The sequence below is a fragment of the Schistocerca nitens genome, chromosome 2 (assembly GCF_023898315.1).
Source record: "Schistocerca nitens isolate TAMUIC-IGC-003100 chromosome 2, iqSchNite1.1, whole genome shotgun sequence".
NCBI lineage: Eukaryota > Metazoa > Arthropoda > Insecta > Orthoptera > Acrididae > Schistocerca > Schistocerca nitens.
In genome coordinates this window covers 25,414,100-25,438,838 of record NC_064615.1, presented here as the reverse complement: position 1 = coordinate 25,438,838, position 24,739 = coordinate 25,414,100, and the positions used below count along the sequence as shown (strand labels likewise).

General features: G+C 45.2%; 1 protein-coding gene across 2 annotated transcripts in view; it reads right to left on the bottom strand.

Moving 5' to 3' along the window:
- Positions 1-11,100, bottom strand: part of LOC126235683 (brain-specific angiogenesis inhibitor 1-associated protein 2-like) — a 960,968-nt gene extending 949,868 nt beyond the window's left edge. For both annotated transcript variants that reach the window (XM_049944419.1, XM_049944420.1), the window contains exon 1: positions 10,777-11,100. In XM_049944419.1, coding sequence (XP_049800376.1) covers positions 10,777-10,821 — 45 coding nt within the window. In that variant the 5' untranslated portion in view covers positions 10,822-11,100. The remainder of the gene's footprint in view (positions 1-10,776) is intronic.
- Positions 11,101-24,739: the final 13,639 nt, after the last annotated feature.

The window sequence follows — 24,739 nt, the reverse complement described above, 5'->3', positions numbered from 1 at the left end:
AAAAAGTGATGAAAACATAAGAGTTTGTCACATAAACTGAAAATAAAAAATTAAAGTTTTCACTCGGTGGAAGATGTGAACCAAGGACCTTTCGTTCCGCAGCTGCTCACGTTACCACGAGACCACGGCGCTCCTGCGGTCCCAGTGTCCTTGATGTTACCTATCTTCCCATGAACTACTCAGTTTGTATATTTTGCTTATTTTTTCACAGTTCCACACAACTTCTTCCTGTTTTCTCTATTGATCTGTGTTCAGTTTTTCAAGGCCTATCCACTGTGCCAACTTATAACTAAATCTGAAGGGGGTGCGATGGGGAGGTTCCCTTGAAAGAGGTGCTTTAATTCTCTGGTCAGAAAGGTTCCTAGCGCCAGTCTCCAAGTCCAGATAACGGCTTTTCATTTCCTCGCATTCATTGATCTTCGAGGGTTTACGACTTTGTTGATAGTGTTTTGGATTTACTTTAATTAATCGTAACTACGGGACACCGCAATACATCCAGCTATTGTAGAAATAGCAAAAACTAAAATTTATCAAATGATCATATGATGTAGCGATTGTAATAATGTTAGTGATATAAAAATTTTCTGTCTCTATTAGAAGTATTTTTATTAACATACGTTCGGTTGCATTGCCTTGCACACCACCATAATACATGTCTGATAATCAACAACGTAAGCGTAATAAGTATTGTGGGTCGCTGCAGGATTCTTAGTGGTACGTGAGATATCAATGTCATTGAGAGTGTTGCTTATCCTAGTTACTCTCGTGTTGGATGACAGCCGCTTTCGCGCTCGAACCACGGTATTATACGAATAATCACTTATCATGTGGGATCCGCAGAACAAATTGGAACCATCTTGTATCGAAGTGTTTGTTATCCAGTGACAAAACGAATCTGTATTAGGATAGCTAAAAACAGAAAAAGTTTCTCTCGCCAGGATTCCACCTATGTGTCATCACCCGTCAGCCGGCCTCCAATACTGGAGCAAAATACGGAACTGGTGGAACGATAAGTGAAAAGTTGTCTTCAGGTATGAGAGCAGGTTCTTCTTTAGTGTCTGTGATGGTCGTTTGCGATTGCGAATTTTACCAGAAGAGAAACAAGTAACATAACGATGTCTTGGGTCAAAGTTTTCGGTGAACATACATCCCTAAATGTTGAGAGAACACTGAACAGAACAGGAACCCAGATCATCATGCAGTCCATTCTGTACCAGTTCTTGCAACATCACAGATACCTGTTCTTTCCTTTGGGCAATTCTATTGCATCCAGTCACTGCGTTATGGAAAGCTTCTCTGGGCAGGACAGGATTAGTGTAATAGTGGCAAAATACAGTGACCAGATGTGACAACAGGGGTAAGTAGCTTGATACAATGTCACTAAAAATGATTTTCCATGCCTCCATGATCATCTCTGTGTACGGCTGTGGGAATGTGGGGAAGAAAGCACAGCACTGAAACTGTTATACAAAACATAGGTAGCCACATAGGGTATAGAACGTGTCCATGAATCTTCATTCACGTGGCTTCATTGTTCCATATAGATGATGCGTCAAAAATGCTTTGAAGAACTTAGCCGACGAATCAATCTCTCACCATCTCCATCCCACACTCCGTCCCCCCTCCCCTTCCCCCCCCTCTCTCTCTCTCTCTCTCTCTCACACACACACACACACACACACACACACACACACACACACACACACACACATTTTCTTTTAGTTGTTAAGGCAGTTGCTCTAAATACCCTCCGCTTGCTGCTACACATTTAAGCGTACCCACCGCTTGCATGGGTGAATGAAAATCTATACAGTACAGCTCAGGCAAGACAGAAGAACCAATTTGATGAGAAGCCTGGAGCTTTATGTGACAAGTAGATTTATATGTTCTCCCAGCATGTCTTACAGATCCGGCCTGCAAGGACAGATTTTCAGAACACACTTCTATACTCGTAACGTACTCATGTAAGTAAGGGAAAATATGTAGTTTATGCAAGATGGGATATCCAGTCACGCTGTACGAGATGGATAACGTCTATTAGTATGGATAGGTTTGGGGCACTTGTTCCATGACCTGCTAGTTCCTCTGACGGGATTTTTTTTTTTTTTTTTTTGGGTCATTTTCTGTGGGTTACCTATCTGAATGAGTTTTTACCGCAAGCAATGCCAATGGAGGGACACTTCAGCATAGTGTCATTGTAAGACAGTGATGTAGCGATGAATAAAGTATTGAAAAACTCGCGACAATACGCCGACAGAAAAAAATAATTGCATCACCAAAAAGCAGTCGGGCGAGATAAAAGAAAATTTGTAAGTGGGTTTTTTACATCTGAAATATGATGTCTATTCAAATTTCGCGCCAATCGCATAAGTGTGGCGCAAGTAGCTCCACTACGAAGATGCAAATCGGGTTTGTTTTAAATACACTCTGTAACGGTCGTGAGCGTTAGTTACCTTTGGGATTGGACGTGTCGAGATGATGTTAGTCAAGAATGTCTTTAAGGCGACAAAGACATCATTATAAACATATCACTGATCTTGAATGAGGGCGTATAATAGGGCTGCAATAAGCAGGATGTTCCTTTTGCGATACTGCAGAAAGACTTGGCAGGGATGTACCCACTGTACATGACTGCTGGCAGAGGTGGTCACGAGAATATACAGTTCCAAGAAGAGAGGACTCCGGACGCCTACGTGGCACTACCGAGAAGGAAGACAAAATGTTCAAATGTGTGTGAAATCTTATGGGACTTAACTGCTGAGGTCATCAGTCGCTAAGCTTACACACTACTTAACCTAAATTATCCTAAGGACAAACACACACACCCATGCCCGAGGGAGGCCTCGATCCACCACGGGGACTAGCCGCACAGTCCATGACTGCAGCGCCTGAGACCGATCGGATAATCCCGTGCGGCTAGAAGGAACACCATAGTGTTTTGCGTATCGCCTTGGTGCATCGTAATGCGTCCGCTGGAGCAATTTGAGCAGTAGTTAGAATCACTGTCACACAACGAACTATTACAAAACTGTTACTTCAAAGGCAGCTCCGAACCAGGTGCACTGTAGCGTGCATTCCATTGACTCCCAAACCAGCGCCTTTTGCAACTTCAGGGGTATCAAGCGAGAGCTCACTGGGGGGCAGGGTCTAGGTCTGTTGTGTTTTCTGATGAAAGCTGGTTCTGCCTCGGTGCCAGTGATGGCCGCATGTTGGTTGGAAGGAGTCCAGTTGTGAGCCTGCAACCAATTTGCCTGCGTGCTGCGACACAGTGGACCTATACCTGAGTTATAGTCTGGGGTGCGATTTCGTATGACAGCAGAAGCACTCCTGCGGTTATCCCACGCACCCTGACTGCAAATTTGTGCGAGCGGTTCTAGGCGCCTCAGTCCGGAACCAAGCTGCTGCTAAGGTCGCAGGTTCGAATCCTGCCTCGGGCATGGATGTGTGTGATGTCCTCAGGTTGGTTAGGCTGAAGTAGTTCTAAGTTATTGGGGACTGATCACCTCCGATGTTAAGTCCCATAGTGCTCACAGCCATTTGAACCTTTTTTTACAAATTTGAACGTCAGTATGGTGATTTGACCTGTTGTGCTACCATTCAAGAATAGCATTCCCAGGGGTGTTTTCCAACAGGATAACGCTCCCCCACATACTGCTGTTGTACTCAACATGCTCTACAGTGTGTCGACATGTTGTCTTGGCCTGCTCGATCACCAGATCTCTCTCCAATCGTGCACGTTTATGGGGGCATCATTGGACGGCAACTTCAGCATCATCCGCAAAGAGCGTAACCGTCCCTCCTGTATTGACCGACCAAGTGCCACAGGTATGCAGCTCCATCCTCCATCCCACAAACTGACACCCGGCTTCTGTAGAACTCGATGCACTCACATTTGCATGATTGCATCCAATATTCTGGCAGTTACAACTGTTATGGATATACGAACGTTTCACAACTGCAATGGCTTATCTCACGCTTACATTAACGTGTAATTTGTAACCTTAATCACTTGAATATGCCTCACAATCTATGTCTCTAAAACTGCTATTGCAACCACCTACACAGTCTGCTTTAAAGCAGTTGGCATTTGAATACAAATAGAGATAATTGTAACCAATCACGTATTGAAATAGTTATTTGTTATCATGAACTTGGTTTTGAGTCTTTTCAGGCTCAGGTGTGGCGTACAGAAGTTACATAGAATATTTGATCGAAAGTGCTCGGACACCCGTCTGTAACGCCGCACTGGTCACGAGAGGTGGACCCGCCAGTATACACTGAAGCGCCAAAGAAACTGGCAAAGGCATGCTTATTCAAATACAGAGATATGTAAACAGATAGAACACGGCGCTGCGGTCGGACACTACTATATAAAACAAGTCTCTGGCGCAGTTGTTAGATCGGTTACCCCTGCTACAGTTTCGGGTATCAAGACGTGGTGTTATAGCCGATGCACGACAGATGGTTCAAATGGCTCTGAGCACTAACCCTCCGCCACACACCGTGAGGTGGCTTGCGGAGTATGGATGTAGATGTAGATATGAAAAAAATATTCGTCTAAGATATCAGGCTGTCGCCGTAGCTTTGAAGGTCCCTTGTCGTGGAAGCTGCGTGAGGCTGCGCAATGTAGTCAATGGACCCAAGGCTGACCATCAGTTCGTGTTCGGCTAGCGACAGTTGCCAGCAGGTTGAGCACTTGCTTCAGTGCTCAGAGCCGAGTAGACACCGCCACCTGGGTTGTACCAGCTCACTTGAAAATCATCAAGGTCGCCTGACAGGCACGCCCGCCTTTTGTTTTCCGTGCGCCCGCTGTCCTTCAGCTCGGGCGGGCGACGGCGAAGCCCCGCCGCTGCAGTTGCAGGCGGTGCTGGTATGCCTAATCTTGTTCTCGGCGCCCTTAAAGCCGCTCGTTCAGAAAACACCGCGCCACAGGACGCAGTCAGAGGGTGTGCAGGCAGCAGGGGAACGAGACGCGCCGAATATTATCGTGGTGCGACAAGGAGAAAAGCGGAATGTGTGACCCGATGAAACACACGGGTACGGTCACGTAGCTTGTCGAATGGGATTCACTAACTTTGAAATGAACACGATACGAATTCTTGGGACAGACACTCCAGCATTGGTTTAATGTCGCAGTAGGGGACGCCATATTACAGGTAGAGGGGAAAGGATTTCTTTTCCGGCTCCTATCACAAACAGCATCTTTCCGAGGCAGTCGCAGATTGTTGAATCATCTCTAAGCGTAAGGAGTCTCTAGCCCAGCGCTATTATTGCAAAACAAGCAGTCGTACTCACCAGATAATTAGGAGGGAGAGAATGTGCCTATTCTTCGGTATGAAACTTCACCAGCACACAGGAGGAATCATGCATCGTGATTGGAGAACCCATGTTCCTTTCCATATTTCTAAGTTCTCTCGGTTCAGATTTTGGTAGATTTCGCATTCCACTGAAGACTTCCATCATTTCAAGGACCGTGGCCAACGAACTAGAGTTCCTGCCATAACCGTTTTTTGCCTCGCAAATTACTAATTGCAACAGTTTTGCTTTTGACTATGTTACAAATAATGGTATTCCGACCACGTTTCTTCTTTATGAGCGAACCTATGCCTTCAGTACGTTAATGTTTCTGACTTATACCAGCGATAAACTTCCACAACTACACTCCTGGAAATGGAAAAAAGAACACATTGACACCGGTGTGTCAGACCCACCATACTTGCTCCGGACACTGCGAGAGGGCTGTACAAGCAATGATCACACGCACGGCACAGCGGACACACCAGGAACCGCGGTGTTGGCCGTCGAATGGCGCTAGCTGCGCAGCATTTGTGCACCGCCGCCGTCAGTGTCAGCCAGTTTGCCGTGGCATACGGAGCTCCATCGCAGTCTTTAACACTGGTAGCATGCCGCGACAGCGTGGACGTGAACCGTATGTGCAGTTGACGGACTTTGAGCGAGGGCGTATAGTGGGCATGCGGGAGGCCGGGTGGACGTACCGCCGAATTGCTCAACACGTGGGGCGTGAGGTCTCCACAGTACATCGATGTTGTCGCCAGTGGTCGGCGGAAGGTGCACGTGCCCGTCGACCTGGGACCGGACCGCAGCGACGCACGGATGCACGCCAAGACCGTAGGATCCTACGCAGTGCCGTAGGGGACCGCACCGCCACTTCCCAGCAAATTAGGGACACTGTTGCTCCTGGGGTATCGGCGAGGACCATTCGCAACCGTCTCCATGAAGCTGGGCTACGGTCCCGCACACCGTTAGGCCGTCTTCCGCTCACGCTCCAACATCGTGCAGCCCGCCTCCAGTGGTGTCGCGACAGGCGTGAATGGAGGGACGAATGGAGACGTGTCGTCTTCAGCGATGAGAGTCGCTTCTGCCTTGGTGCCAATGATGGTCGTATGCGTGTTTGGCGCCGTGCAGGTGAGCGCCACAATCAGGACTGCATACGACCGAGGCACACAGGGCCAACACCCGGCATCATGGTGTGGGGAGCGATCTCCTACACTGGCCGTACACCACTGGTGATCGTCGAGGGGACACTGAATAGTGCACGGTACATCCAAACCGTCATCGAACCCATCGTTCTACCATTCCTAGACCGGCAAGGGAACTTGCTGTTCCAACAGGACAATGCACGTCCGCATGTATCCCGTGCCACCCAACGTGCTCTAGAAGGTGTAAGTCAACTACCCTGGCCAGCAAGATCTCCGGATCTGTCCCCCATTGAGCATGTTTGGGACTGGATGAAGCGTCGTCTCACGCGGTCTGCACGTCCAGCACGAACGCTGGTGCAACTGAGGCGCCAGGTGGAAATGGCATGGCAAGCCGTTCCACAGGACTACATCCAGCATCTCTACGATCGTCTCCATGGGAGAATAGCAGCCTGCATTGCTGCGAAAGGTGGATATACACTGTACTAGTGCCGACATTGTGCATGCTCTGTTGCCTGTGTCTATGTGCCTGTGGTTCTGTCAGAGTGATCATGTGATGTATCTGACCCCAGGAATGTGTCAATAAAGTTTCCCCTTCCTGGGACAATGAATTCACGGTGTTCTTATTTCAATTCCCAGGAGTGTATATAGAAGACGATGACTGTAGCCGGCCGAAGTGCCCGAGCGGTTCTAGGCGCTACAGTCTGGAACCGCGCGACCGCTACGGTCGCAGGATCGAATTCTGCCTCGTGCATGGATGTGTGTGATGTCCTTAGGTTAGTTAGGTTTAATTAGTTCTAAGTTCTAGGGGACTGATGACCTCATAAGTTAAGTCCCATAGTGCTCAGAGCCATTTGAACCATTTTCAACGATGACTGTAAACAACTACCTAAAATCTATGGTTTTAAGACAGACTTTCGAAATAATGCAATGTATTCTGTTATCTGCACCATTTTTCCATTTGTATTACAAGTATGACGAATCTGCAAGGTGCTAAATCACTGAAACTTGTATGGCCCTTGAGCTACAGGTAGCTGCTTAGAATTTTCGAAACGTTCGTTACAAACGTTGTCATGTTGTTTTTAGGAAAACTGGTAATTTACGGTTCATTATAACCGAACTGTACAATTTATAAACTTTTACTCCTTCGTTAATATTATATTGACTTTCGCAATGTTACTCTTGACTGGCAATGATGGTAGTACGGTTCATATACTTCCTGAAGCTTTCACTTTCTTCCCATATTATTTTCAGTGCATCTATGAGCGTAAACAAAACAATCCCGGGAACGAGTAGCCATCAGACTCAATTGTATGGTTTAGTAGTGCACGCAGGAAGTTATATAAGTTTCTCGAATCAGTGTAGGCATTCTCATTAGCCAAACTGACTACTGAGAAGCTGATCCCTTTCCAACAGAAACGATAACAGCCATCACTCAAGCTCTTGTTGTTGTAGTATGTTTGCAGCTGATATTATGGTCATAATGGGGTTCGTGACGGTGATATGAGACTAAGAAGTTCGGAGTATGAGAAGGAATACCGGATACGAAAATATTTGTGACACGTATTGGTTATCTGCACAGTGGGTCAAGACTGAGTTAAGAGGATCGCAAAAGTCATTAGGATCGGTAGCACGAGAGAGGAAAAACACAGGTAACTCTAATTTCAGTAAAGAAGTCGGAATGAGAGTTTTGGATGATAGAATAAACGTCGATCATACTGAGACCCTTGGTTTTGCTGCGTTAGCAGGATTGTGGTTGGTGGGGACGGTGGGGGGACACTGGGCGAGTTCAAAACTTGTTATCCAAAACTGATGATGGCTAGAAATTTGTTGACGAAAGTATTGCTTATTAACAAACCAATTTTCTAACGACCCTGAAGATTTCCGAATAGATCGGCGAACCATCCTCACAACATGAACATATCTGGCTTTGGAAAATCGATGGCAAAGAATATGCTGTTTTCTCAATGAGTGGCATAATTCAAGAATTTCATGTTCCCAGGGAGGACAGTAAATGAGAAATTCTATGAAGAGTGTTCAGACACTTTTAGCGCGACTCGGAAGTTCGCTCGGACCTCATCTAAAGACTTTTTCCTTTGTCATGACAACAGTCTATCAGATTTGTGAGTTCTGATCTATTTTGTAGCCCAAACTGTAGGTTAGACTCAGAGGCGATCCAACAAGTTTTCACTGCCAATTCCCTGGCAACTACCAATCTGTGAGACCATGAGACTGATCCCTCATTTTGAGCATTGTGTATGTATCCTGTTTTGAGTAAAAAAGCAAAACTCGTTTGCCTTTTGTTTTGATTTTCTTTAACATTAGTGAGAAAAGTTATAGGAAGCACTACATATAGCGTACTTAATTCACAACTCTGGAGAGGAAGGTGATGAAACACTTACGTTGAGGTTTACGTCTATAGTAATGTGAAATTCCAAATTGCACGCTGAACCGGTGTTTTTAGAGTTCTACGAGATTATCCGTAGCTTGCACGAGGCAGAATCCTCTACTGCCACAGGATCGCCCCTCAGTTAAAAAAAATCTATGTGATGGTATGATTAAGACATTGAACTGATTTTTGGGAGAAAAAAATGCATTAGTGTGCAGTAGTGAAAATACCTTCAGTTTTATGTAATAATTTTTGTTTATTTGCGACCGGTTTCGATGATACAATCCAGCATATTCATGTCCCTTCGGCGATCTTATTTTACACCATCATACTTCTACTAAGAGCTCCAGAACCATCGGTGGCCGGAAGACTCTTGTTTCTGATGTACACGGCGAAAGGTATAAACATAAGAACTGCTGTCCCAATATCAGTCAGAAGATGCATTTGCGGAAGGAGTAAAGGTTAGAGTGTAACTTGTCGCCAGCATCAAGGTCACTTGCGTAGGAGAACTGGCTCAACGGTGGGCTGATGCAGACATCATACCGGAAATGGGTTGAACATCACATGAAAGCTTACACCAAGATGACGATAAAGTGATGTGAGCCACATCAGGTTCATTATCTTAACCACTGAATTGCTTATAGTACTGTCTGTAGTAACGGGAAATAAAATATTGCACGCTACAGATCCAAGAATTTATCTGTAGCATATATAGTTTTTATCTGCGCATTTTCCCGGTAACAGCATAGACGAGACACATTGCACTACTGATATAGGATCGCCCCTGTATTAAAGGAAATCGCTGTGGTGTTATAGTCTTATTTTTGGCAGGAAGGGCCAATGTGTAATAAAGATAAAACCTTCAGTTGTATGTATTTGTTTTTATGTATTTGTGACCGGTTTCGCTGATACAATCAAGTATCTTCAGGCCCCTCTAAAGCTCATACTGATCAGGTTTTTAACAGGAAACACCATCATACTTCTACTAAAAGATACAGGACAATCGACGTTCGCGAAACTTTCTTGGTGTTTAGGACTAAAAGTATTTTCATTATTACACGTTAATATAATAGCTGCTTTCCCAGTACCCATCAGATGATGGACGTAAGGAGGGAATCAGGGTTAGAGATTAACTTTGTCGTTGACATGGAACTCAGTAGCTCAGCAGTATTGGCGCAGCCACGGGGTAATTCGGAGACCTTGCCAGTATTGGCCTGCGTAGAGTACCACATGAAAACAAAAGCTTAGATGACCCACAGGGATGTGAGCCCCATGCATGTTCATTATTTTAACAACTGGATTATCTGCTCGAGGTTCAGATCCTCGTCCAGCCATTGCCATTAAGATATCCATAAATTATTTTTCGTGAGTGGCAAGATGACACCTGCAACTAGTCTAATGCCACTTCCTTCCCTCATGAAGAACAGTCTGTTAACTCACTGGATATAAAGTTCCCATTTTATACAAAACACATTTCAAGTAATTCAAACATGCTTCATCGCCTCTGTGGCACCGTAATTGGGCTTTCTTTATTAAAATATTAATTTTAATTTATAAGATTCTCCAGGGCCATTCTTACATAGCGAACAATACGAGACTGGAATAGAAGGGAGAACCGATATAGGTACTCAAAGTGCCCTCCGCCACACACCGTCAGGTGGCTTGCGGAGTATGGATGTAGATGTAGATGTAGTGTGTCAAGACGATACTAATGCTCACGCAAAAGCGTATAATGTAAATTTATAATTTCAATAAAGAAAATCCACTGATGATGCAACAGAGGTGCCGAAACATGTTGATGTCACATGAAAAAAAAGTGTTTTGCGTAACAGACGGACCTTATATCCACGGCATATACAAGAGGAAGCAAGTCCTCATGATAGATAATCTGTGCAGCTGTGACACCTCCGAATTTGCAGAAAAGTAAGAAAAGTTGTCAACATTACTCACCTTGTAGATCTCGTCGACGAGTTTCGTGATGTCCTCCGTTTCCATGGTTGGCGGCGTCTGCTAGGTGGTACGATCGATGAGTTTCGAGTCCCACACGAGTGTTCCGTACGCGATATCACGGCCTAGCACACACGCCGAGGAAAGCAGCGAGTAGGACCGTCACCGGTGGTCGGGCCAGACGGACGCCGCGAGCCTTGGTGTCCCGCGCGGGTTGAGGCAGGCGCCGCAGTGTGGCAGGTCGGGCGGTCAGTTGAGGTGAGCTCGTGTGCGCTGCTCGCGGCCGGAGGAACGACTAGCGCGCTGGGCTGGCCGGCGCTCGCGAGGCCCGTCGCTGACTTTCACAACGCCACGCCACGGCACGGCGAGGCGCCCGCCCACCACGACAGCCAGCTCCGCGCATGCGCCGTGGGTGCACTATTGTTGCACAAACGTCTGCCCGGCAAGTGGCATTCCTCCGAGGGGCGGCGTCGGAAGTGAACCGCGGACCTCGGCCGTGGAGCGCGGTAGCTACGTAACAGTTTCCGAGAGATCATCTACCTCGAGAGTGACCATCTCCTTGCAGTGAAGTTTACTACTGTAGTAATACAGTGACTTGAAGGACGATACGAACGCAAGCTTCAATCTAATGGTAAATAAGTCCGCCACAGAATGAGATTTTCACTCTGCAGCGGAATGTGCGCTGATATGAAACTTCCTGGCAGATTAAAACTGTGTGCCGGACCGAGACTCGAACTCGGGACCTTTGCCTTTCGGGGCCGAGTGCTCTAGCAACTGAGCTACCCAAGCACGAATCACGACCCCGTCCCCAAAGCTTTACTTCTGCCAGTATCTCGTCTCCTACCTTCCAAACTTTACAGAAGCTCTCCTGCGAACCTAGCAGAACTAGCAGTCCTGAATGAAAGGGTATTGCGGAGACATGGCTTAGCCACAGCCTGGGGGATGTTTCCAGAATGAGATAGGATTATCTGAAGGCAGTCGATAACAGATTTCCGAAAAAAAAACAGCCTAGCAAACACATGAAGATATTCAGGTAAAACATGGGGTGGAGGTCCATGATCCGGAAGTTAAACGTAGCTTAGCAGATATAGTTCTGAATGAAAGTCGACTTTCTCAAAAACTCGAGATAAGTACGAAACACAGGAAGGCCACACTGCAATTTGTAAGGAGTATGCGTCATGGACGACTGAAAACTGATCAGCAATGGGATACAGTATATTCTACGGCTAAAAAACAAAAGGAATCATAGGAAGTACCAAGTATACACTCAGTGGAACATTGAAGTAGAAGCACTGTGACATGGAGCTGTTCCTCGCGAAGTGGAGTAAGTCCTCTCTTTGAAATTCATGGGGTAATGGATAATCTGAAATATTGTGAAATATTAACAGGCCGTTTGATACGTCGTGGAAAACGAAACGTGCCTCGCTATTGTCAATTCCAATGCGACAACGATCCGAAGCACCCTTCTGCCCACCTCAAGACAGTTCTGAAGCGGCACGAAGTAAAGGTATTCGAGTGTCAAGGCCGAGACTCTTTCTTTCAGGAGTGCTAGCTCTGCTAGGTTCGAAAGAGAGCTTCTGTAAAGTTTGGAAGGTAGGAGAAGAGGTATTGGCAGAAGTAAAGGTGTGAGGACGGGGCGTGAGTCGTGCTTGGGTTACTCAGTTGGTAGAGCACTTGCCCGCGAAAGGCAAAGGTTCCGAGTTCGAGTCTCGATTTAGCACAGAGTTTTAATCTGCCAGGAAGTTTCATATCAGCGCACATTCCGCTGCAGAGTGAAAATTTCATTCTAGAGACATCCCCCAGGCTGTGGCTAAGCCATGTCTCCGCAATATCCTTGCTAGTTCTGCAAGGTTCGCAGGAGAGCTTCTATGAAGTTTGGAAGGTAGGAGACGAGGTACTGGCAGAACTAAGGCAGTGAGGACGGGGCGTGAGTCGTCCTTTAGTAGCTCAGTCGGTAGAGCACTTGCCCGCGAAACGCAAAGGTCCCGAGTTCGAGTCTCTGTCCGGCACACAGTTTTAACCTGCCAGGAAGTTTCAGCTACGTAACAGTTTCTGAGAGATGATCTACCACGAGAGTGACCATCTCCTTGCAGTGAAGTTTACTACTGTAGTAATACAGCGACTTGAAGCACGATACGAAGGAAAGTTACAATCTGAACTTCATGGTAAACAAATCAACTACAGTTGTAAAATGCTTTCATTCATCGAATTATTACACTACCAAGGTTTTGTTCTCTTAGTGACACCACATGTGTAGTACAAATCGTTGTAACCTACTCCATTAAACAATCAAAAAAATTTAAATAATAATATGCAGGAACTGAAAAATCAAATGAATTGATTAAAGAAGGACTGCCTACCTAGCAGTAGGGGGACGTCACGTCCCAAACAACTAGTAGCTAACGTCTACCAAAGAATGCTTGCACTCCGTCGTCAGGCCACGAGTGGCCTACCGGGACCGTCCGACCGCCGTGTCATCCTCAGTGGTGGATGCGGCTAGGTGGGGCGTGGGGTCAGCACACCGCTCTCCCGGTCGTTATGATGGTGTTCTTGACCGAAACCGCTACTAGTCGGTCGAGTAGCTCCTCAATTGGCATCACGAGGCTGAGTGCACCCCGAAAAATGACAACAGCGCATGGCGGTCTGCATGGTCACCCATCCAAGTGCCGACTACGCCCGACAGCGCTTAACTTCGGTGATCTTACGGAAAAGAATGCATGCAGTCTACAAAAATAAAGCGATCATAGGACATCAGGTGGAAGTCACTCGCTAGACCAAATTCAAGCTAAATAAGAATCCTCTGCTCCAAACCTGATTTGGCAAACCGTGAGAAAATGGCGTTGACATTCGAAAAATAAAAATGGTTCCAATGGCTCTAAGCACTATGGGACTTAACATCTGAGATCATCAGTCCCCTAGACTTAGAAATACTTAAACCTAACTAACCTAAGGACATCACACACATCCATGCCCGAGGCAGGATTCGAACCTGCGACTGTAGCAGCAGTGCGGCTCCGGACTGAAGCGGCTAGAACCGCTCGGCGTTAACATTCGAGGCCAATATTTAGTGAACAATGAAACAGCGCTCCTGTGTTACCCGTGTGGCTACGGCAAGAGAACAGTAACTCTGAAGCCTATTTTCCTGGTAAATACCGTAACGGAGGCTCGTAACACAACATGGAGAGGAACTGAAGGACAACTACGTACGAATGTCAAAAAAAAAAAAAAAACGAACACAGAAGAAATATAGGTCGTAACCGAAATTAATGGTAGTGCAGCACTGAGATCTTCGCCTTAAAAAGCAAACAGCAAAAATCAGCAAGACTAATAACAGAAGAAATGCGACAGAACAGCAGACGCGTGACACGGAATGCATAAATACTACTAAAAGCCAAAGACCGAAATCCACAAAAAAATGCCAAAACAGTACCCAATAGCAGAAAAGCCTAAACATAACAAAAGACAGGTTGTGAACCCGTGACATTAGAAGCAAAATCATTTGAAAGTTAAAAAAAAATTAAAAAGTTAAAAAAATTTAAAACAAGGGCGTATGAACAACTATTACAGATTTGTTTATCATTAACAGGTTTCAGGTAGAGTCTCGTTGCACTGTAAACAAAAATTAGTGTTATAGTTTGAAATCGACGTAGTCTTCCTAGTCATTAGAAATTAAGCGGTATCACAGTTGGACAACGGTAGAGAAGGAGATAATGACTCTCCCGTCTTGAGGAATCTGAGGGAAGGGAACACATGCATTTTTAAAATTACACTACTGGCCATTGAAATTGCTACACCACGAAGATGACGCGCTACAGACGCGAAATTTAACCGACAGGAAGAAGATGCTCTGATATGCAAATGGTTAGCTTTTCAGAGCATTCACACAAGGTTGGCGCCGGTGCCGAAAACTACAACGTGCTGACATGAGGAAAGTTTCCAACCGATTTCTCATGCACAAACAGCAGTTGACCGGCGTTGCCTGGTGAAACGTTGTTGTGATGCCTCGTGTAAGGAGGAGAAATGCGTACCATCACGTTTCCGACTTTGACAAAGGTCGGCTTGTAGCATAATGCTGTTGCGGTTTATCGTATCGCGACAATGCTGCTCGCGTTGGTCGAGATTCAATGACTGTTAGCAGAATATCGAATAGGTGGGTTCAGGAGGATAATACGGAACGCCGTGCTGGATTCCAACGGCGTCGTATCACTAGCAGTCGAGATGACAGGCATCTTATCCGCATGGCTGTAGCGGATCGTGCAGCAACGTCTCGATCCCTGAGTCAACAGATGGGAACGTTTGCAAGACAACAACCATCTGCACGAATAGTTCGACGACGTTTGCAGCAGCATTGACTATCACCCCGGAGACCATGGCTGCGGTTACCCTTGACGGTGCACCACAGACGGGAGCGCCTGCGATGGTGTACTCAACGACGAACCTGGGGTGCCGGCCGGAGTGGCCGAGCGGTTAAAGGCGCTACAGTCTGGAACCGCAAGACCGCTACGGTCGCAGGTTCGAATCCTGCCTCGGGCATGGATGTGTGTGATGTCCTTAGGTTAGTTAGGTTTAAATAGTTCTAAGTTCTAGGGGACTTGTGACCACAGCAGTTGATTCCCATAGTGCTCAGAGCCATTTGAGCCATTTTTGAACCTGGGTGCACGAATGGGAAAACATCATTATTTCGGATGAATCCATGTTCTGTTTACAGCATCATGATGGTCGCATCCGTGTTTGGTGACATCGCGGTGAACGCACATTGGAAGCGTGTATTGGTTATCGCCATACTGGCGTATCACCCGGCGTGATGATATGAGGTGCCACTGGTTACAGGTCTCGGTCACCTCTTGTTCGCATTGACGGCACTTAGAACAGTGGACGTTACATTTCAGATGTGTTACGACCCGTGGCTCTACTCTTCATTCGATCCTTGCGAAACCCTACATTTCAGCAGGATAATGCAGGACCGTGACTTTCTGGATACAGAAAATGTTCGACTGCTGCCGTGGCCAGCACATTCTCCAGATCTCTCACAATACGCCAATCACTACTCTTGATGAACTGTGGTATCGTGTTGAAGCTGCATGGGCAGCTGTACGTGTACACGCCATCCAAGCTCTTTTTGACTCAATGCCCAGGCGTATCAAGGTCGTCAATACGGCCAGAGGTGGTTGTTCTGGGTACTGATTTCTCAGGATCTATGCACCCAAATTGCGTGAAAATGTAATCACATGCCAGTTCTAGTGTAATATATTTGTCCAATGAATACCCGATTATCACCTGCATTTCTTCTTGGTGTAGCAATTTTAATGCCCAGTAGTGTATGTATATTTCTTTACAACTTTTACATCCTACATCCTCTCTGACAGGGGTGAGTAACCGGCAGCCCGCGAAACTGATCCGACCTACGATTTGTTTCATTCCGCCTCGCGGAAGAAGTTCGTGGGAGAGAGTGCGAGGTGCTCGTATTGTAGTCTGCTCGGAGGGCATTTCCTGTTCTGTTGTCATCGGTTTGAGCAATTTGGAAAGTTGGAAATTTGTGGTAAGGTCTCATGGGACCAAATTGCTAAGGTCATCGGTCCCTAAGCTTATACACTACTTTAGCCGGCCGAAGTGGCCGTGCGGTTAAAGGCGCTGCAGTCTGGAACCGCAAGACCGCTACGGTCGCAGGTTCGAATCCTGCCTCGGGCATGGATGTTTGTGATGTCCTTAGGTTAGTTAGGTTTAACTAGTTCTAAGTTCTAGGGGACTAATGAGCTCAGCAGTTGAGTCCCATAGTGCTCAGAGCCATTTTTTTTATACACTACTTTGTCTAACTTAAACTTAGGACAATACACACAGCCATGTCTGAAGGAGGACTCGAACCTCCGACGGGGGAGCCTTGGGTTTGAGCAGATTCGGCCATTTCGTCCTACGTCATACGATTCGTGCTATATCATCTGTACTGGTCACACGAAAGTTAACGGGCAATCAGACCTTCGATAGTATTCTCAATACGTCAATATAATGAACGTCTGAGGGCGAATATTGTCGTATTGTCAATACTAAAAATATTGACGAACAGTAGTGACCAAAATATTATCAGCATCACCAGTGGGTATTTAGTGTGTTTGGGCGAGGACTACCAGTTTGATAATTCACCATTTTGTTGTTCGCGTTTCTACAGTCAGGCGTCTGTACAACACGACAGACTATGTTCAGGCGATTTAGACTTTCCAACTTTTTAAATTGTAGAAAGTACTGGCTTAATTCATTTAATGTTACAGAGACAATCATCGAGCGAGATGGTGCAGTAGTTGGCACACTGGACTCGCGTTCGGGAGGACGATGTTTCAAACCCGCGTCCGGCTATTCTGAACTAGGTTTTCCTTTATTTCCCTAATTCGCTTCAGGCAATTGCTGCTATGGTTCCTTCGAAAGGGAACTGCCGTCTTCCTTCCCCATGCTTCGCTAATCCGATGGGATCGATGACCTCGCTGTCTGGTCCTCTCCCCAAAGCCAAAATCAACCAACAGAAACAACTCGCGCCTATGCAGTCAATCATCAGAACTACTTTACGACAAATATTTAAAAAATGCTTGATAACAGTATTTTGGACATTAATACACTAAATTTCAAATACTCAAATGACGTGTAAGGTGCCAAAACTCTCGAAGTTACTCATAAGTGCCCGTCGACTTGGTCTGCCTCATTATCTCTGTCTCGTATCAACATTAGTAAATAATTCTTTTCTATTGTGGATGTGTTAGAATACTGCAACTATTGAAACTGACGGTAATTTATAATGAGTAGCTGCAACCAGTTGCTTGTATAAGTATTTATTTTATGAGACTTTTCAAAACGCCTGGCATCCCATCCGCAGATGTTTACATTTACTAACGTACGTGAACATTATTTGTTCAGTAACAGGGGAATTTTGCAGCGTAATTTTTAAGACAGCTATTGCAAAACGTCCTAAGCAAACATTGCTCTGATACGGATATAAATGTAAACTTCAGATGATAGGTTGTTGTTGTTGTGGTCTTCAGTCCTGAGACTGGTTTGATGCAGCTCTCCATGCTACTCTATCCTGTGCAAGCTTCTTCATCTCCCAGTACCTACTGCTACCTACATCCTTCTGAATATGCTTAGTATATTCATCTCTTGGTCTCCCTCTACGATTTTTACCCTCCACGCTGCCCTCCAATGCTAAATTTGTGATCCCTTGATGCCTCAGAACATGTCCTACCAACCGATCCCTTCTTCTAGTCAAGTTGTGCCACAAACTCCTCCCCAGTCCTATTCAGTACCTCCTCATTAGTTATGTGATCTACCCATCTAATCTTCAGCATTCTTCTGTAGCACCACATTTCGAAAGCTTCTATTCTCTTCTTGTCCAAACTATTTACCGTCCATGTTTCACTTCCATACATGGCTACACTCCATACAAATACTTTCAGAAATGACTTCCTGACACTTAAATCTATACTCGATGTTAACAAATTTCTCTTCTTCAGAAACGCTTTCCTTGCCATTGCCAGTCTACATTTTATATCCTCTCTACTTCGACCATCATCGGTTATTTTGCTCCCCAAATAGCAAAACTCCTTTAATACTTTGTCTCATTTCCTAATCTAATACCCTCAACATCACCCGACTTAATTCGACTACATTCCATTATCCTCGTTTTGCTTTTGTTGATGTTCATCTTATATCCTCCCTTCAAGACACCATCCATTCCGTTCAACTGCTCTTCCAAGTCCTTTGCTGTCTCTGACAGAATTACAATGTCATCGGCGAACCTCAAAGTTTTTATTTCTTCTCCATCGATTATAATACCTACTCCAAATTTTTCTTTTGTTTCCTTCACTGCTTGCTCAATATACAGATTGAATAACATCGGGGAGAGGCTACAACCCTGTCTTACTCCCTTCCCAACCGCTGCTTCCCTTTCATGTCCCTCGATACTTATAACTGCCATCTGGTTTCTGTACAAATTGTAAATAGCCTTTCTCTCCCTGTATTTTACCCCTGCCACCTTTAGAATTTGAAAGAGAGTATTCCAGTCAACATTGTCAAAAGCTTTCTCTAAGTCTACAAATGCTAGAAACGTAGGTTTGCCTTTCCTTAATCTGGCTTCTAAGATAAGTCGTAGGGTCAGTAATGCCTCACGTGTTCCGATATTTCTACGGAATCCAAACTGATCTTCCCCGAGGTCGGCTTCTACCAGTTTTTGTATTAGTCTGTAAAGAATTCGTGTTAGTATTTTGCAGCTGTGGCTTATTAAACTGATAGTTCGGTAATTTTCACATCTGTCAACACCTGCTTTCTTTGGGATTGGAATTATTATATTCTTCTTGAAGTCTGAGGGTATTTCGCCTGTCTCATACATCTTGCTCACCAGATGGTAGAGTTTTGTGAGGACTGGCTCTCCCAAGGCTGTCAGTAGTTCCAATGGAATGTTGTCTACTCCGGGGGCCTTGTTTCGACTCAGGTCTTTCAGTGCTCTGTCAAACTCTTCACGCAGTATCGTATCTCCCATTTCATCTTCATCTACATCCACATCTACATGATGGGATGAATATCAAATGAATGTACTCTCAAAAACATTAGTTTTGAGTCGTAATTTGCTTTCGTGGGGTGTCGAGGAAGGAGTTCCATCCATATCCGTGCGCTACCCAACAAACGTTGACGAGGAGGACGCTACAGTTTGGACTTTATGCGCTTGGAGTATGCCTGTCGCATCACGTCACGAGGTGGCCCGCGAGCTTTAGTATGTGAACAGGACCGCGGGTCACCAAATGTTACCCGTGTCTGCTCTGTAATCTGCTTTGCGTATTGTGGCCCTGCTCTGCCCCCACTATCTCCACCCCCCCCCCTCCCTCACTCCTTTCAGTGGCAAATTATTTATTTCCAGCTGCCTCAGCCTGTCCATCCTTCTGATATGGGGATTCCATAAATTTCTTTCCTTGGTTTTCTTGTCGACACTTTTTCATTTCGTACTAAATCAGTACATTCAGTTTTTAATATCGTCCGTTCGTTCTACGTTTGAAATACATTCACTTTTTTTCTTTTCAGAATTTCACATTTCACTTTCATACAAATCTGTGCTCCAAGCTTTCAGAACCTTTTTTGTCAGTTACATATCAGTGTCTGCTATCAGATAAGATATTTTATTGCGAAAACCATTCTCCGCTTGTGCCGGTCTACTTCATTCAGCTTGCCACGTCGCCCTTGCTTCACCCACTACCGTGTCGTCTTTCCACTGTTGCAATCTATAATCCTGTTAATTTCAGCCGGCCGAAGTGGCCGTGCGGTTAAAGGCGCTGCAGTGTGGAACCGCAAGACCGCTACGGTCGCAGGTTCGAATCCTGCCTCGGGCATGGATGTTTGTGATGTCCTTAGGTTAGTTAGGTTTAACTAGTTCTAAGTTCTAGGGGACTAATGACCTCAGCAGTTGAGTCCCATAGTGCTCAGAGCCATTTGAACCATTTGTTAATTTCAACTGAGCATACATCCCACAGCTACGTCTCTCCTTACATTTATCCACTCCTACTTTTGTATTATTAAGTTGTCACAAGATAAATGTTTAGTGTCGAACATTGATTTCAATTTCATTTATACGAGGTAGTACTGTGGCCAGGAAATTTTGTTTCTATTTCTAACTGTGGTAGTATCTCATTCCTCCCGCTATAAATCTGCACTTATTGTTGGTTTTAATCACATATGAGAAATTAAATTTAATAATGTTTTGAATCTCAGAATTTTCCAAAGTTGGCTTTTCGAACTGCAATTATTATCGTGAGTATGAAGTGCATCGTGTCAGCTGCGTACCTACATCAGTCTTACAAATCTCCACCGACACAGACGGTTTAATCATTAAAGGACACGTCTTGAATACGATGGAAGCGTGGGTCGAATTCTCGTCTGTTGCGCGTATTATAGAAACATATTTACCGCAAAATATGACACCAGGATAAGCAGAGTTAGGATGAAGGTCATAAACAGCAGCAGAAAGGAGAATAATAGCTTTCATAACTTTGAACATTTTTAGCGATATCGAGAGCCAAGCAAGTGAGGGGTATGAGTAAGACAAACAGAGAAGTGAGGTGGCAAGTTAATAAGAGACTGTACTATTATGCTATTGAAATATTCGTTAACAGCTTGACAGAAAATTTCACACGAAAATGAAAGTACACTGTGTACCAGTTTTGGCTTATAAAACTATCATCTGACAGTAACTATCATCTTCAGGACTCTGACAGTTACTGGATAATGTGAGAACTTTGAACGTGCACCAGCAGCTCCACATTGCACGCTGAACTGCATTGCCCACCCTGTACAATTGGCCTGTTACGTCATCATAAGAGGAAGAAGTGTAGCAGATCTAATAAAGGTTGCGCTGAACTGATTTTCTACTGCCTCTCACTGATCTCTGAATGAAATATCAAACACGTATTGGTCTGGCCTGTAACCTGTAACGATAACTGGTATTTAGTTTTTATTTCTTATTTTGGTTCAGTTAGGAGTGAAAGCTTTAGTCCCTAAAAGGAAGCACCACAGGCGACGACGGACATAATATCGGCATCTGATCGCTAACTACTATTGACGTTATTTTATGCCACAGAAACTGAAATAATAAAAAAATTAAAATGTAAAATAAATAAAAATGAAAAGAACGATAAGGAACTGAGGGCGATGGTAAAAGAAGGTATCCACGATGGAACGATGAGCCCAATCTCGAACTGGAAACTAACGTAGAAAAAAATTGCCCATCTCCTTTTAAGACAAAACAATCCGTCATTCACATTGACGTAACCGACGTAAAATATAAATCTGGGTTTCCAGATAGGGATCTGAACCGTTCTTCCGGATGCGATTATAGTGTCTTAGCACTGAGCCACCTTGTCCTGTAGGTAGTAGAAGAAATACTGTTGTTTTCCGACGCTGAAAATTGTGACATCACCAGAACCAGAAATCTCGGCCACCGGATCGAGTATCACGGCATTACCGCATTTAGCAACGTTGTCAGCTAGAGTGGGTTGCCAGTAATTTATCCCAGGCCTAACATGTTAGTCAACAACGTCTATACTACACGTTACCGGTATTTGTAGTATCATGTGGATCTGAGAATACTTATCCTGCTATTATTCACAAGTCAGATAGCACTATAGACGGCTGATAAAAGAAGGAGAAGACGTGTATGGTACGGATTTGATAAAGACGTCTGAGATGTCTATCAGGATCACCAGCAATTTGAACGATGGTGGAAAAATTGTGAAACATTTACATCTATTCACGCAAGGCACCTTGTGAGGAGTAACGTAGAGTACTCCTGGCACCGCTATCTCTCACCGACTCTTCTCTTCCTCTCACGAACAGTGCTAGTTCAAAAAATGGTTCAAATGGCTCTCAGCACTATGGGACTCAACTGCTGTGGTCATTAGTCCCCTAGAACTTAGACCTACTTAAACCTAACTAACCTAAGGACATCACACACATCCATGCCCGAGGAAGGATTCGAACCTGCGACCGTAGCAGTCGCACGGTTCCCGACTGCGCGCCTAGAACCGCGAGACCACCGCGGCCGGCACAGTGCTAGTAGAAAATATCGATTAAGCTACGCATGAGCCGTAATTTCTCTGATTTTTTTCGTTGAGGCTATTTCGCGAGACGTGTGACGAAGAAGGTAATACGTTCGCAACACTTGATGGAATGTATGCTCTCGGAATTTCGGTAGTTAGCATTTTCGTGGTGCAAAAAATGGTTCAAATGGCTCTGAGCACTATGTGACTTAACTTCTGAGGTCATCAGTCCCATAGAACTTAGAACTACTTAAACGTAACTAACCTAAGGACGTCACACACATCCATGCCCGAGGCAGGATTCGAACCTGCGACCGTAGCGGTCGCGCGGTTCCAGACTGTAGCGCCTACAACCGCTCAGCCACCACGGCCGGCTTTCGTGATGCACAACGCCTCTCTTGCGACATCTACGTTTGGAGTTGGTTGAGCATCTTGATAACGCTTTCGTGCCAACAAACAATCCCGCGAAGGAACGCACCGCTCTTCGTTCTATCTTCTTCACCTTTTCCATTAACACATCTTGACAAGGGACCCAGACTGTTGAACAATACTCAAAAGTCGATCGAAAGAGTGTTTCATAAGCCACTTCCTTCAAAGAATGTGTTAAATTTCCTGAAGATCCTCCAAATGAATCTCAATCTGTCATCTGCTTTTCCTACTATTATTTGCTTTATGTGGTCAATACATTTGCACTCGCTTTGGATGGTTACTCCTAGGTATGTTACGGTTGTTACTATTTCCAGAGGTTTGTTGCCAACAGCGTCATCAAACAGCAGTGGAGCTCTTCACCTATTTATGCACAATACGTTCCTTTTACTTACAATCACTGCCAACTGACTATCAACGCAGTAGTGTCAATCCTCTACAGGTCTTCCTGAATATCGGTACAGTTTTCTGGTGTTGCAACCCTGCTATAGACAACAGAATCGTCCGCGAAAAGCCTCTGTGATCCAATCGACCATTAATATAAACTGTAAACAGTAACAGTCCTACAATTTTCATATGACGTGCACCCGAAAGTACCTCCATATCGGTAAATTTTTCCCGTTAAGAACGACTTGAGTTCTATCGGAAAATAAATATTGAATCCAGTTCTAGATTTGGTCCGATACTATGTAACCTTCTATCCACTGAGGGGAAATGTGGTGTCACTGCCAGACACCACACTTGCTAGGTGGTAGCTTAAATCGGCCGCGGTCCATTAGTACATGTCGGACCCGCGTGTCGCCACTGTGTGATCGCAGACCGAGCGCCACCACACGGCAGGTCTCGAGAGACGTACGAGAACTCGTCCCACTTGTACGACGACGTTGCTAGCGACTATACTGACGAAGCCTTTGCTCTCATTTGCCGAGAGACAGTTAGAATAGCCTTCAGCTAAGTTAATGGCTACGACTTAGCAAGGCGCCAATTGTCACAGGGCATGTATCTTACGAGTCTCATTTGTATAGTCAAGAGAGATGTACCACAAGGAGTGATTAAAAGTTAAGTATATTCCACAGACGTATTTTCTTTATAGCAGTCATAACTTATCCTGTTCCAGACTTGACGCCAGTCGGCGTGTGTGTACGCGTGCCTTTCGGCTTCCTCCTCAGTGTGGCGTGACTAGCTTGTTACGCCACAACAGGAAAAAAGTCATGCGATAACTCACAATGTCGTGTCGGGCCTCTTTTTCCTCGGCGTAGTGCAGCAACTCGATGTGGGATGGACTCAACAAGTCGTTGCAAGTCCCCTGCAGTAAGATTGAACCATGTTGCGAAAGTATTGCCGTGCAGGGTTATGTGCACGAACTGGCTTCCCCATTCTATCAAATAAATGTACGATGGGGTTCATGTTGGGCGATCTGGGTGGCCAAATCATTGGCTCGAAATGTACAGAATGCTCTTCAAACCAAACATCTACATCCACATCTGCATGGTTACTCTGCAATTCACACTTAAGTGCCTGGCAGAGGGTTCATCGAACTATTTTCATACTACTTCTCTACCATTCCACTCTCGTTTGGCGCGTGGGGAGAAGGAACACCTAAATATTTCAGTTCGAGCTGTGATTTCTCCTATTTTATTATGATGATTTCTCCCTACGTAGGTGGGTGTCAACAAAATATTTTCGAATTCGGAAAAGAGATTCAAATGGTTCAAATGGCTCTGAGCACTATGGGACTTAACAGCTGAGGTCATCAGTCCCCTAGAACTTAGAACTACTTAAACCTAACTAACCTAAGGACATCACACACATCCATGCCCGAGGCAGGATTCGAACCTGCGACCGTAGCGGTCTCGCGGTTCCAGAGTGACGCACCTAGAACCACACGGCCACACCGGCCGCCTCGGAAGAGAGAGCTGGTGGTTGAAATTTCTTAAATAGATCGCCACAAAGAAATCCGCCTTTGTTTCAATGACTGC